Genomic DNA, 16,367 nt, shown 5'->3' on the forward strand with positions numbered 1-16,367 from the left:
CTATTCCTTGGACACTTATTTCGATGTCAGCCATTTTTTCGTTTGTGCGAGGATTTAGAGAAGGAACTGCAGTGCGGTCTTCCTCTGTGAAACAGCTTTGGAAAAAGGTGTTTAGTATTTCAGCTTTACGCGTGTCATCCTCTGTTTCAATGCCATCATCATCCCGGAGTGTCTGGATATGCTGTTTCGAGCCACTTACTGATTTAACGTAAGACCAGAACTTCCTAGGATTTTCTGTCAAGTCGGTACATAGAATTTTACTTTCGAATTCACTGAACGCTTCACGCATAGCCCTCCTTACGCTAACTTTGACATCGTTTAGCTTCTGTTTGTCTGAGAGGTTTTGGCTGCGTTTAAACTTAGAGTGAAGCTCTCTTTGCTTTCGCAGTAGTTTCCTAACTTTGTTGTTGTACCACGGTGGGTTTTTCCCGTCCCTCACAGTTTTACTCGGCACGTACCTGTCTAAAACGCACTTTACGATTGCTTTGAACTTTTTCCATAAACACTCAACATTGTCAGTGTCGGAACAGAAATTTCCGTTTTGATCTGTTAGGTAGTCTGAAATCTGCCTTCTATTACTCTTGCTAAACAGATAAACCTTCCTCCCTTTTTCTATATTTCTACTAACTTCCATATTCAGGGATGCTGCAACGGCCTTATGATCACTGATTCCCTGTTCTGTACATACAGAGTCGAAAAGTTCGGGTCTGTTTGTTATCAGTAGGTCCAAGATGTTATCTCCACGAGTCGGTTCTCTGTTTAATTGCTCAAAGTAATTTTCGGATAGTGCACTCAGTATAATGTCACTCGATGCTCTGTCCCTACCACCCGTCCTAAACATCAGAGTGTCCCAGTCTATATCTGGTAAATTGAAATCTCCACCTAAGACTATAACATGCTGAGAAAATTTATGTGAAATGTATTCCAAATTTTCTCTCAGTTGTTCTGCCACTAATGCTGCTGAGTCGGGAGGTCGGTAAAAGGAGCCAATTATTAACCTAGTTCGGTTGTTGAGTGTAACCTCCACCCATAATAATTCACAGGAACTATCCACTTCTATTTAGGTCTGGAATGTGTCAGGTGTTGGAAAAGGTAGTGTTCAATAGCAGTAAGGCCATGGGCATTAGGCATGTTAGTACAAAGGGAGGTGGCATCAATAGTGACAAGCAGGGCACCATGTGGTAGAAGAACAGGAACTGTGGAGAGTCGGTGGAGGAAACAGTTGGTATCTTTTATATAGGATGGCAGGTTGTGGATAATAAGCTGGAGGTGTTTGTCTACAAGAGAAGAGATTCTCTAAGTGGGGGCACAGTAACCAGCCACAACGGGGCATCCTGGGTGATTGGGTTTGTGAACTTTATGAAGCATGTACAAGGTAGGAGTCAGGAAGTGGTAGGTGTGGGGAGGGAGGGAGGGAGGGAGGGAGGGAGGGAGAGGAACACTCTGGGGAATGGTTCTGCGATGGGCCTAAGGATTTGAGGAGAGACTGGAGATCCTGATGGATTTCTGGAATGGGGGTCACTATGGCAGGGTTTGTAGGTGGATGAAGCTGACAGCAAGCAGAGTCCTTCTGCCAGGTAGTCCTTGTGGTTAAAACAACAGTGGTGGAGCCTTTGTCAGCAGGTAAGGTTACGAGCTCTGTTCAAAAAATTCCAGAACTTTAGTCTATAAAAATTTTCCACATTTACCTTTTACTTATTGTGCATGTCCTCCTTCGAAATACTGTCCTCCACAATTGATATACTGCTCCCAACACTATTTCCACTTCCAGAAGCACTCTTGGCATGCCTCTTGCTGGATCTTGCAAACTGCCATCTGAGAATTTTCTTTTATCTCGTCTATCATTGGAAATCTTCATCCTCTCAACGGCGTTTTCAACTTTTGAAATACAAAGAAAGTCCACAGGGACCAGGTCTGGAGAGTACAGAGGAAGCAGCACAGTGACTTTGTTCTTTGTCAAATAGTCATGCACCAACACGGATGAATGTGTGAGTGCATTTCCATGATGCAAGAGCCATGAACTGTCTACCCACATTTCAGGCTGTTTCCTCTCACATTTTATCACAGACATCGCAACATGTCCTGACAGTACCATCGATTAACAATTTGTCCCTGTGGCACAAATGCGTGATGAACTAATCCTTCAAAGTCAAAGAAAACTTTTAGCACGTCCTTGACATTTGAACTAACCTGACAAGTTAGTTTGGTCTTGGAGAACCTTTCCCAATCCACTAAAAATATTGAACCTTGGTCTCAACCTCATAACCATAGGCCCACATCTCATCACCAGTTAAGATTCTCTTAAGGAACATCTCATTCTCATTTGCATGATCCAAAAGCTCTTCACAGATTGTGAGGTGAAAGTCTTTCTGGTCTTGACTCACGAGTTGTGGGACGAACTTAGTGGCAACACGATGCATTCCAGGATGCTGTGCCAGGGTTTCATGACTTGATCCAACTAAAATTTTACATTCTCATGCAATCTCTCAGTCAGTCTGTCTTCAATTGGCATGCATAATTTTGTTGCCGTTCCTGACATGAGTGTTAGCGGTAGACATGGAAGGGCGTTCTGAACAAGAGTCATCTTTAAACAGTGTGAGGCATTTGTAACACCAAGTATGGCTTATGCAAACACACACATAACCGTACGCTTCCTGCATCAATTTGTGTGTCTCTGTAAAGATTTTCTTGAGGTTCATGCAAAATTTAATGCAGATGTATTGCTCCTCTATCTCTGCCGTCTCAAAATTTGCAAACTGTATGACCCAAAGTTCTAGTCAATACAGCACTTAAGAATAACTAACAGGCAGGCAACAGTGAAACTTCTGGCAGTCGCACATTAAACACAGGAGTGTGCAGGGATGCCAACCACGTATTGCTCCAACACGCCACTGGCAAGAAATTACGAATGTTACGGAATTTTTTGAACTACCTCATATACTGTCAGAATCAATTTTTAGGTGGTGGACTGCAGTTCTTTCTGCGGATGTAAGGTTAGTTTGCAGTTGAGGAATTTGGGGATGAAGGTGAGGCAAAGTTCAAGGCTAAAAATTTCAACAAAGTTAACAGGTGGTGATTTGGGAGCAGTGGGGTCGATAACGGTTAGATGGAGGTTTAAAATGAGTCAGGCAGGGTTCAGGGTTCAACACTGGTCTTTGGTTGAGTCTCATTGGTAGGGTTGATGGTGAAAGTGTTTCCACTGCACAGAGTATAAGAAGAAGAGAAGGTCTTTAACAAATCCTGATTGAACTGGGGAGTGGGGCAAAAGGTGAGGCCAGGACTGGAGCAGCTGAATCACATTCTCCACAAGGGTTTAACTACCTCTTGTCATGGCCTGAAATGAGGAATGTCCTACCCAATATCCTTCCCACCCCACCCACAGTGGTATTCCACTGCCCAATGAACCTACACGATATCCTCATCCATCCCTACCCAACCCCTGCTCCTGTCCCTTCGCCTCATGGCAAGGTAACAGACCTAGATGCAAGACCTGTCCCATACATGCTCCCACCACCATCTACTCCGATCCGGTCACAAGCTTCCCATCAAGGGCAGGGCTACTTGTGAAACCAGTCATGTGATCTACAAGCTAAGCTGCAACCACTGTGCTGCCTTCTAGGCGGGCATGAAAACCAAGAAGTTGTCTGTCTGCATGAATAGCCACCGACAAACTGTGGCAAGGAAACAGCTGGACCACCCCGTTGATGAACACATTGCCCAACATGATGTTCTTCATTTCGGTGATTGCTTCTCAGCCAGTGTCATCCCACCAACACCGGCTTTTCTGACTTGCACAGGTGGGAACTCTCCCTGCAATACATTCTATGTTCCTGTTACCTTCCTGACCTCAACCTTTGTTAGTCATCGTCCATACCCTCTTAGCCCCTTCCCTGTTCCCACTCCAGCACTACACAGCCCTCTATTCCACGACACATCCAGTATTCTCCTTTTCCACTACCCCCAGCCCCCACTCCCCTGCCATCTGCTTAACCTCCCAACTGTGCCTAGCTGCCCTAAGCTCTCTCCACCTTGTCTCTGTATGCTCCCACAAGCAGTACTTTACCGTCCCCCACCTCTTCCCTGTTATCTGTCCAACTTCCTGCGCCAGCCTCTTCCTTACCCCCACCACCCAGTTGTTTCTCCCATCATGCGCAGGTTCTCGCACTCTGGCCTCAGCAGCCAGACACTGTGGTCATGTGTCTGCGAGTTGCATTTGCGTGAGTGTATATGTGTATGTTGTCTATTTCTGATGAAGGTCTTGTTCGTCAAAAGATAAGTTTCTGACGATTTTTTTGTTGTGCGTATCTGTGACTCAGCATCTCTGCTATATGGTGAGTAGCAATTATCCTTTACATAATAATGTCACATTACATCCTGGATTTTCCACTGTTTGATTTTAAACAGAAAATGAAAAAAATTAGACCTTAAGACGAGGAACAATAAACCTAATTTGTTTTGAAATACCCGAGAATAAATTAAAATTTAAAATAAGCAAAATGTACAAGTTAGATTTCATTGCATACCTCAGCAGAAATATAAGAACATCAGTTAAAAAGCATTAAAATAAGAAATTATGAAAGCAGTTGCAGTTATAAGAGAAATTTTAATTTCCCAGACATCACTAGAATTTTTTGATGTAGGCAATAACAGAAGCTCAAAAAGACAGCATTCGTCAGAGTTTCTTAAAATTATAAATTAAAGCAAGAAACAAAGAAGCAGAAACAATACTGATTTACTGTACTCTCCAAAAGGGTTATTCGGGGGAGGGGGGTGAGATCTTAAATTTATTATCATAATGTTTTTTAATATTATTACATAATGACTACAGAAGTGATTTGCTCCAAGCAGCAAAACATGAACATCAAAGAAGCCATTATTTTTACCTTATGCTGATAAGGAACTTACCATCCAGTAACACTTTAGTCTTGTCATCTTCATCAACATCAACAATATCTGCAGACTTTTTTCGGCGCTTTTTTGTCTTATGTGCACGTTTCAGACTTAACTGTCGATATAATTCATAGCCAATGAGTAAAACACCACCATTCTTTGACCATTCTTGTATAACCTGCAAGAAATTGATAAAATTACTTTCAAAATAAGCAAATCAAAAGATGTATTTCATTTTGATGACTTTTTAACTGATCTAAAGCAACTCAAATATGAGATCAGCCCCATGTTTGTGTTATGTGAAGTAGCAACAGACCAATGTTTACTGCCAAGTTACCATTTCTTTCTTAGCACTGACAATTTCAATGTTTTGACAAATTCTACTATATGTAAAGATCAGCCAGAACTCATGTTAACAACGAAATGATGGAAAGAGTACAGAATGCTGCTTTTATATTTTGTAGACAACTTACTTGAAAATGAAATGGGCAATAGAACTGTGCTGTATGACCTTCTATATGTAGTGGATGTTTGTCTGTGGGACAGAAGCCAATTATCTAGTATGAAGGAAGGATAAATTAAGCCTCACAAAAGAAGTCAAAAGACAGAAAAACTACATAAATTACATATATCCATTGTAAAAGGTGACACAATGATTATTATAGCGGAAAGAGAGACCTCAACGTACTGAAGGGACAAAAGAGGACAGGACAAAATTCTCACAGATTACACAAGCAGAAAGTGGATGTGAAGACTTAAGATATAAACTCTCCAATGCAAAATGTTATAGCATCCAATCTTCTTTCCCCTATTACTGACATGAAGTGAAGTAAATAAAAATCTCTGATGAGAGGGAAGGAGGACGAGAGTGAGAGTGTGGGTGAGAGTGGGTGAGGGGGTGAGGGTGAGGGCGGGGAGGTGTGAGGCGGGACGGGACAGGTGAGGGTGAGTGCAAGGCAGAGTGGGAAGGGCAGGGTGAAGGTGAGGCAGGGCACTGTGGAGCAGGGTGAGGGCGGGGGGGGGGGGGCCGAGAGGGGAGTTAGAGGGGGCCGAGAGGGGAGTTAGAGGGGGCCGAGAGGGGAGTTAGAGGGGGCCGAGAGGGGAGTTAGAGGGGGCCGAGACGGGAGATGGAGGGGCTGAGAGGAAGGGGGTGAGAGGGATGATGGAGAGGATGAGAGGAAGGGGGCGAGAGGGATGATGGAGAGGATGAGAGGAAGGGGGCGAGAGGGATGATGGAGAGGACGAGAGGAAGTGTGCGAGAGTGGATACGGGGAGGACAAGAGGAAGGGGGTGGGGGGAAATGGAGAGGACGAGATGATGCAGGAAGGGGGGAGGGGAGGATGAGAGGAAGGAGGGAAATGGAAGAGTGCAAGGAAATGGGACAGGGAGATAGGAGGAAGAGGGAAAGGGAAAGTGAGAATGGATAGTGAAACTTTCAACTGATGGTGGCTTCAATCTACCCTCAATATGTTGTCGAAAAGACATACCTAAAGTCGGTGATAGGCATAAAACTTCATCTAAAATTGTACTATATGCTTTGTCCAAAAATGCAGTTGAGGAGCCCACTCGAAGCGCAAATAGTTGTGGAAACATACTCAACTTCTTGGCTACAAATAATCCTGAGTAAATAGGGAGCCTTATGACAAATACAGGTATTATTGATCACAAGGTTGTTGCAGCAGGAGTGATACCGTAACATTCAAACCCACCAAAAAAAAAAAATTTAAATATATCTATTTTTAAAAAGCAGATAAAAATTTGCTTGGTGCCTTCCTATGAGACAGTCCCCATTCATTCCAAACTAACTATGAAAGTGCCTACCAGATGTGCCTTAAATTTAAAGAAATAGTATCAACAGCAAGGGAAAGGTTTATGACAAATTAATTATAGATGGTACACAAAACAAGACAGATCACTGCTGTAGAAACAACAAAATTGCACATCCAATTTAAAAGAATGCAAATCCCCATGACTGGCAGAGTCTTACAGAACCTCATAATTTAGCATAAACTTCAATGTGAGATGCTTTTAATAGTTTCCACACAAACTCTGTCCCAAAATCTGGCAGGAACTCAAAAGATCTTTTCGTCGGATATGAAGTACTCAAGTCGCAGGACTCAATTAATACCTTCACTGCACAATAGCGACGGTAAAATCACCAATGACAGCACCAATAAAGCAGAGTTACTAAATACAGTTTTCTGAAATTCCTTCACCAAAGAAGACAAAGAATGGTTCACTTAGCACTGCTCATTGTAACCTGTCTACTGTGTGCCTAAGTATCTGTATTACCATTTGTATTATTAACTATGGTTGTTCCATGCATGCCCACATAACTGTAATCAATCACTTACGAGGACAGATGGTTTGACAGTGGACAAGCCCAAAACTATTCACCATCAATAAGTAAAGGAGACATCCCAATGCAACTTACAATGGTATTCCAACCATTTCGTTCTTTAAAGATAAATCTACTGACCCACTTCACCTCCACCATGCTGGAGATCAGTAAACAAGTAAATATTCCACAGTTCAAATTAAGAACTGCTGCCAAGATGAGTAACTTAGAAGTAGATATTATCAGTCTAGCAAAATATCTTACATCAGTTAAGGCAAATCCTTTAATCCAGACTCTATATATAAGATTCCTTTCAAAGTATGCTGATATAATATCGCTGTACCTAAAAATCAGATACAACCACTCACTCAAAGAAAGATCCATACCTAAAGACTGGAAAATTGCACAGCTCACACCAATGCTCAATAAAAAAAAAGTAGGAGTAATCTGATGAATTACAGACCCATATCATTTACGTCTATTTGCTACAGGATCCTGGAACACATAGTGTGTTTGAATAATAAGAATTACCTCACAGAAAACAATCTGTTGACACACAGTCAGCACAGTTTCAGAAAATATCAATCTTGAGAAATGCAACTAGCTCTTTTTCTCACAAAGTAATGAGACTTATCGACAGGGGGATCTTAAATCAGTTCAATATTTCTAGTTTTTCAAAAGGCTTTTGATACCATTCCTCAGAAGTGGCTTCTAATCAAACTGCATGCCTTTGGAGTATCATCTCAGTTGTGCAACTGGATTTGCGAATTCCTGTCAGAAAGGTCACAATTCATAGTATCTGAGGGAAGTTGTCGAGCAAAACAGAAGTGATATCTGGCATTCCCCCACTACGTGTTATAAGCCCTCTGCTGTTTCAAGTATTTATAAATAATTTAGAATACAATCTGAGCACCCCTCAGATTGTTTGCAGATGATGCTGCCATTTACCATCTAGTTAAGTCATCAGAAGGTCAAAAAGAATTGCCAATCAAGGAGAATTGCCAAGTGATTTATACAATATATCTGAATGGTGAAGAAAGTGGAAATTGACCCTAAATAATAGAAAGTTATGAGGTATCCACATGGGTACTAAAAGGGATCCAATAAATTTCAGTTAGACAATAAATTACACAAATGCAAAGACTGTCAATTTAAGTACATACCTGAGAGTTACAATTATGACCAACTTCAACTGGAATGATCACATAGATAATGTTGTGGGGAAGACAAACCAAAGACTGCTTTATTGACAGATGGCTGAATAAGAATTTGAAGCGCCAATCTCCTCCATGTAAGTCCACTGTCTTACCGCTATGCCACCCCACACGGTGACAGATTTACAATCTTTATATTGAAGTACACAGGCAGCCATGAACTATAATTCGACCCCTTATTAGTAATGGACCGTGAAAATTTCCTGCTAGTTTTATGATGAACAACTGTGAACCTCTACGCACATTCTAAAGAACCAGTACTAATATTCACATAGGATTCAATTGAATTACTAATACAGGATGTATATGCGGATAAGGAAAAAAAATTCCTGGATTTCTCCCAGATTTTCCGGTTAAAAAAACACTTTCTCTCGGGTGAAAACACACGTTTTCCCTGTTAACTGACAGTATATTTTCTCTCGGAACTGTATAACTTATCAGTCTGTTGAATGATTACAGTTTTATACACGGGTGTAGAATTTCCCGGTGGTTTAGAAAACTAAACACAGGGAAAAAATGCATTTTGGAAAGATCTTTGATGTGCAGCAACATGTACGCTGCATATTTTCATATTATGAAAGTATAAATTCGAATTCCACCAAACACTGCACGTTATTTTCCGAAACATTGAAATTGAGATTGCGATGCGCTTTTGTAAGCCAGTCATAGCTCATGTCAAGTGATCTCTCCAGCTGATGACAATGCGCATTCAGAGCTTAGGACATGTGATGAAGTCAGCCAATAGCAACATCACTGTTAAGTAGCGTGAACACATAAACAGAAAAATTTAATGATTTAAATTAATATACATAGTGTTGCTACATGATACGCAAAGCTTTCACATATAATATTGGTCTATTAAGATTAATATGCTGCAAGACAAGCTAAGCTTTAACATATAATGTTGGTCTTTTATGCGCGTATTACAATTTAAGATATATGACACAAATGTGATCGTAAAATTTTTAATAACTACATTAATGTCTGACCTTTTGGGTTTGAAATTCATCTAAATGGCTCGTCATCAACGAATTGATTTTTAAATGAGTCAAACGCTCTCTGATTTAAGAAATTCATTGTACATTCTCGCACATAGCTCCAGCGTAACTGCCAGAATGGTCGTTGATGGTAACACTTTTCAAACCACCATTCGGAATATTTTCCCACAACCTGTTAGAAATAGGTTCGTTTCTGCAGTTGCCAGAGAGCGCCAGATGACAGGCGTCACCGCACTTGTGCAGCTACGATGTCGATATCGTAGGAATCCCGTATGTTCGTATGTGTAAAACATTAAAAGGTCTTACATTATGTCATAAAAGAAACAAGGCATCAGAGGATACTCAAGGAGCACCGGAATTTCGTGACCCATACTAAAATGTGCACATTTGTATGTCCAGATTCCTAGTGAAGTAGATCATGACCTGATATTAAGCTTTTCAATGTGGTTTTCAAGATGTAAATTTTCTTGGAGTATCAATACTGTGTTATCTCATGTTTGGTTCTTTATTATGGCATAATGCCATACGTGCTAGAAGTTGAAAACGTGCACTCGAAATGCAGCGAACAGTGTGTGGAATTAAACACTTCGTTTCAATTATACTGTCTGCCCCAGGGGAACAGATTAATAGATGAAAAATTTCTTTAGCAAACTGACAAAAATAACTTCATTGTTCTGCAAGGCAATTAATGCTTGACTGTCAGAAAGGTGGAAATAAAATAAAATCTGCAACTAATAAAACATTTTAGCCTTCCATAACTATGCGAATGTATTTTAATTTACTTGATAGCTCCCGGCCACAAAAATCTGTTTTGTTTTCATTTGACGTGAGAGCAGTAAATGAAGAGGAAACAGCAAGATCACTAAATGGAAACATGGGTCACATGGCGACTACCCACTTCCCCACTGTAATTTTGACTGCTCTGCGCATCAGACCCGGCTCTACGATATTTCCGAACCGGGGCAATAACCCGCCATCCCTCAAGCATTTGAGATAGGACGTAAAAAAAGATGGAAAGAGTACAGAATGCTGCTTTTATATTTTGTAGTCAACTTACTTGAAAATGAAATGGGCAATGGAACTGTGCTGTATGACCTTCTATACGTAGTGGATGTTTGTCTGTGGGACAGAGGCCAATTATCTAGTATGAAGGAAGGATAAATTAACCCTCACAAAAGAAGTCAAAAGACAGAAAAACTACATAAATTACATATATCCATTGTAAAAGGTGACACAGTGATTATTATAGCGGAAAGAGAGACCTCAACGTACTGAAGGGACAAAAGAAGACAGGACAAAATTCTCACAGATTACACAAGCAGAAAGTGGATGTGAAGACTTCCCTTAGGGGGAAAAAAAGGACGGGTATACACTCGCACACACACACATATCCATCCACACATATGTGTGCTTGTGTCTGTATATGTGTGGATGGATATGTGTGTGTGTGCGTGCGAGTGTATACCCGTCCTTTTTTTCCCCCTAAGGTAAGTCTTTCCGCTCCCGGGATTGGAATGACTCCTTACCCTCTCCCTTAAAACCCACTTCCTTTCGTCTTTCCCTCTCCTTCCCTCTTTCCTGACGAAGCAACCGTTTGTTGCGAAAGCTAGAATTTTGTGTGTATGTTTGTGTGTCTATCGACCTGCCCCCCCCCCCCCCTGTAGTGCCTCTCCTGCTTACAGTTGGCCGGTTTGACATCCTGTCCCTCTTTAAAAAAAAACTCTTCAGAAAATTTCCACTATTTATTCCCTATTGGTTCAGCTTTACATGACGTGCTTTCCTTTCTGCGAAAGAATCTATTATCTCATTAAAGTTTGTCAAATGTTTTGCTACATGAAAAGTCAAAATTTCGTTGCCTAATACTGAAAAGCTGTCAATACAAATAAGACCCAAGATTGGCGTGGTTTCCCAATCTGATTACGTCTATTTTGTCACTGTCTGCTAGATAAAACAAAATAGGCCTTTCTAATTCTGCAACGATTGTAACACACACCAAATAAACGAGACTGTTTTGGCACAAATGGTCTTTCTTGTAACGACAGAATATAATTCACAATGTACCAACATCAAATGCCTATTAGGCCCACTACAAGCTAAGAGCTTTATGTTAGGAAATAGTTTCACACTTCATTCCTATGCTCCAGTTTCTCAAGCATGAGATCGAAAAGTAGTAGTAGGAAATTTTCATACAAATTTGGAATAGTCATATTGTTCCATAATTTGTATTATGTCCCCGTTTCTTCTCCTTCCTCGTTCTAACAAACAGTCCTGTTATCACTAATTCTGTAACTATTCCTGCCAATGTCAAAGCTCATTCGCTGGTTAACTTCACTAACTCTGCCAGAATTACCGGTTTAGTTATCCTGCGATTATTCTCCGGCTAGGCATTGTTACATATTCGTACAACACGTTTCCCACGCTACTTCCAGAATAGAACTTAAAGCGGCTCCTAGCCAGGGACTGTACAACTGGCCCTTACTAATACAGCCATCTGGCCAAAAATTTTTGGTAAAAAATTTCATTTTCTTGGATACACTGGGAAGGTAATACGTAACCTTTTTTACCTGTTATTCGTTTATTTCCATTCTGGTAGTCTGAATCTAATTATAACAACGCTGATCATTCGCAAACCCAATCAACCACACAATCAGACAGCAGTTGGCATTAATCCATTTGGCCTTACTCCGCTCAGCTTCTATAGCCCCGTCCCCTTTTGTCTGTAGGAAAGTTTGTTTCTACATGAGACGAGGATTCCCCTGACAGAGACATCATGTACACTACGAACGCATTCACAAATCAACTTACGATTCATTCAGAAATCCACATAGAATGTGTTCAAAAATGTTCAAAAACTGACAGGAATGCGTTTGAAAGTCATATGAATAATTGATAGACTCCTCCTATATCTGGACGTGATGTGCATGCACGGATCTGGCAGCTTGGGCACTCCAGTAAAATTTTCCCGGTAGCATCTAACTGCTTGTAGTGACTGCTTACACAGCCAACAGCCACATTTCTATAGCCAGAAGTGGGAGAAGGTACTACTCAACTGCGGATGCACATATTCCGCTTGTAACTGCTAATACATATCTAATGCAAACAGTTGTGAAGTCACGCTCATCGGAGGCAATTTGTTTTTACGAAGCATTGCATAGTCTTCCTAAAGCCTTTGACACCTTTTGCTGTTGGTAGACGCTTGTATGAGCACTGTGTTTTGTTGCTTTATATGGTGCATTTCATTTGCAATTTAAGTTTTATTTTCGTTTTTCTCTCATTCATGTTTTATTGCTGCAGTATTACTCTGCAGTAGCAGAATACAGTAATATCCTTTGTCAGAGTATCGGTTCTTACCAGTCAAAATTACAAAAATTTAACTGAAAACAAAAACAATGGAAAATTCCCAGGTTTCTCCCAGTTTTCTCCCGGATGAAAAAATTCCTGGGTTTTTCCCGGATCTCCCGGTTGTCCCGGGTCATATACACTCTGTAATGACACATCTTGCCTCTGCCAGATATCTGTCATCACTGTAAATACAGTAAAATGTCAAATGCTTGCAACATATTTCAGAATAAATACAGTTATGGTTTTCTTGACTGCCTCATCAACAGTTACCAAAACATTCTCCATATTCTGCAAACTGATAAAATGATAAAAGCCTATCGTCATTCCTCTCATGTATAACCGATACTGCTAAACTAATCTCTCTCAATTTAGCTTGCAAAGTTACACTGTGTTATTTCATTAATATTACTGAGTCGGAGCCTGACAAAATAACAATGAACAAAAACTTACTTCCTTTATTTATTTACTTTATTATATTTACAGATGCATAGTACCAGGTATTGCTCTGTTCACAGTTCATTACAAACAACTTAACTACAAAGCTGGAAGTCAAACTACATTAAGATTATCAATTATGTCATCTCTCTAGCCTCAAAAGACATAGGTTTGAAAAAAAATGGCAGCATATATACAGGGGCTTCAAGTCACGCTAATGAATGTGAAAACAGATTATCAGCAGCAGTTACAAATGGCCTTATTTTCCATCAATTGCTTGGATTAATCTGAATATGCAGTTTTATGCTACATATGTAAAACCACTTCTGTATGCAGTGTAGGATTGTGTAACTTCATGTCATAATATTTCAAAAACTGGCATCAGTTTTCATATATAACACATGTGAGAAAGACAGCTTGCTGATAAAAGTGCATGTTGCACTATATATCAATCACTCGTCTATCCAAGTCGACTTGACAATGAAGCATACACTGAAGTCCTGTTACAGATGAAACAACACACACTGCAACGACTTTTTTAACTTTTGAACGAAGATAATCTTTATACAAAAACAACTAAGAAATCTTAAAATTCATGTTCAGCAAGTTCTCTCCCCAACAGCTCACATAACATTTTTAAAAACCTGTTAGGCCTTACTCTGTCGCAATGGTTCGGAGGTGTTTGGATTAAATACTACAGTTTATATTGTTTATTCATTTCGAATATCTCCTCCCCCCCCCCTTCCCCCAGCCCCACTGAGTGTGGGAAATTTCATCAATGATGTGCATGAAAGCTAGGGAATATAATCATTAAGTTGAATGATTCCAATACAAAATGCCTACCCGTAAAATCCAGGAAACAGGTGAACTTACTTATGACAGCGAAGACTGCTAGAATGTAATTGCTCACAATCAGTAGCAGACAGAGGAAGCACCAAAACGGTTAGTACAGCATGCTACATAGTGAAACAAGTATGTCCATTGTTTACAGTTTTCATGTGTTTGTAAGCCAGATCATACTAGTTACACAACACACAACTTCAGTGCATTGTCAAACATCTAGAGAAGAAATGAAATTAACCTTATTTAAAAAATGACTGACTCAGACCAGCACAGAAGCCATTACATAATCATATTTGAGCACAAAGTCACCCATAGCACATTCTACCGAAAATAAAATCTCAGTCCCAATCAATTAGCTGTAGAGCACAAGAAAAACTTAAAAACAGTAAACAAACTACATTTCTCAAGTTAAAATGTGACCATTTTTCTGTTATGCTACAGCATACATTAGTCAACTTTTGCTTGAGGTAGTGGCTAAACTAGAAAAAACAGTAACATGCAGCGAGAGATGTCATACAGACCTCACTAGATTGAAGATATACACAACTGGTAGGAATACGTAAGAACGGTATGCCCATTTTATAAAGCACAGCAAAGAATACCAAAGTCCATACAACAGGGTAACATCAAAATAAGCTACTCCATAGTCATAGGCAGAGAAACAGTGTTGTCATCAGAAATCCAACTTTATATTTTACAGAAACATCAATACAGCAGATATATGGTTTAAAACATAATTTAACAATGTAAGGAAGAGACAGACTGCTACTTACTGTAAAGCAGACATGTTAAGTTGCTGACAGGCACAATTAAAAGACACTTACAAATCAGCTTTCAGCCACAGCCCTCATTAGAAAAAGAAAGAGAACCACACACACACATTCATTCACACAAGCAAGCATACCTCGTGTGCAAATGACTGAGGCTTGGACCAGAATGTCAAAGTTAAAGTATTACTTATAAAGTATAGTTTATTCACATGACCAAAGCTGATAATGAGCACAAAATAGTAGATGCCATTGGATGATAATCTTTTCTTCAAATTATACAAAAATTTGAAATTTAATCCCAAAATTCTGACAAAGAAATGAAAACAAAGACCTGATTCTGCCACTGATTACAGTCAGATATTAATACAGCATCACATTTTGCCGACATATACTGGTAAGCCGATTACCTGTATTTAATCACTCACCTGGCACACACTCCGCTACCATCTGAATACGTTACTGCAGTTTGAAAGTAGAGTAAGTTATCCACAGCAGGCCAGAATAACAGTCATGAAAACTCACCTTGCTGCGAGCTACCATTGATTTATGAGAGTCATTCAGAACATGTAACGGGAAGTTTCTGGTTCTAACTTCTCCATGAACAGCCAACGGGGAATTTTCTGGATCCTTTTCTGGCAGCCACATGTTGAACTCGGCCAACCAGTTTTGCAGAGTATTAATTGGCATGATGCACAGTACTGTTCGCGCATCAGTGTGTCGTAGGAATACGTCACAGAATGAAACCACCTGTCATGTACAAGAAAATGTTTTTCAAGAATAATAATTCATTTTAGTATGACTATTTGAATTAAAATCCTGTCATGGTTTTGCCAGATATTATTTCTATTCACATTCATTCTATTAGTTATTTATTGCAGTGTTTAAACCGCATTTTTAAGTACAAGGAAGAGTAGTCAATATATTATTGTTTGAGGATGGTATCGTGAACACTTTGAGGAAAGAAATGTGTGTTCCGATTTTACAAGCTGTTGTAAATATTCTCAAGAAATCTAAAAAACACACTCAAATAGTGCCCACCATAATCACATAAAAATAATGCCATCTGCAATGTGGAAAAGTGTTTCTGTGACTATAATTTTCCAAATATATATTTGTGCATTGCAAAGCACATTACATAGAGGTTTTATATTTGGAATTAATAATGTTAATCAACACATAGTGAAATTTATAAATGGAGCAAATTAGGATGAAGATATACCTGTAATGTCTTTCCAAGACCCATTGAATGTGCCAATATACAACCAAATCCAGTTGATGTATTAAAGCGATCAAGAGATTCAACAACATTGTCATACAAGAATCTCACACCACCAATCTGAAACAGGAGAAAAAGAGCATTTGATAGCAATTATATGAACTGAAACATGATGCAATACAAGAATGCTGTACAGACTGATGTGTAGCACATTTGCATGTAAGGAAGATTAGGGTTCAATGTGCCCTCAATGATCAGATTAGTCATTCATCTGTTTATGGAATGAGTCCATTTATAAATTAATTGTAAATAGTAACCACT

General features: G+C 39.7%; 1 protein-coding gene across 1 annotated transcript in view; it reads right to left on the bottom strand.

The window, feature by feature from the left end:
* Positions 1-16,367, bottom strand: part of LOC126470614 (uncharacterized) — a 208,736-nt gene that overhangs the window by 157,316 nt on the left and 35,053 nt on the right. The window contains exons 6-8 of the mRNA XM_050098568.1: positions 16,050-16,166; positions 15,353-15,577; positions 4,906-5,068 (exon numbers count right to left, since the gene is read on the bottom strand). Of these exons, the coding sequence (XP_049954525.1) occupies positions 4,906-5,068; positions 15,353-15,577; positions 16,050-16,166 (505 nt within the window). The remainder of the gene's footprint in view (positions 1-4,905; positions 5,069-15,352; positions 15,578-16,049; positions 16,167-16,367) is intronic.

This window comes from Schistocerca serialis, chromosome 3 (genome assembly GCF_023864345.2).
Source record: "Schistocerca serialis cubense isolate TAMUIC-IGC-003099 chromosome 3, iqSchSeri2.2, whole genome shotgun sequence".
Classification (NCBI taxonomy): Eukaryota; Metazoa; Arthropoda; class Insecta; order Orthoptera; family Acrididae; genus Schistocerca; species Schistocerca serialis.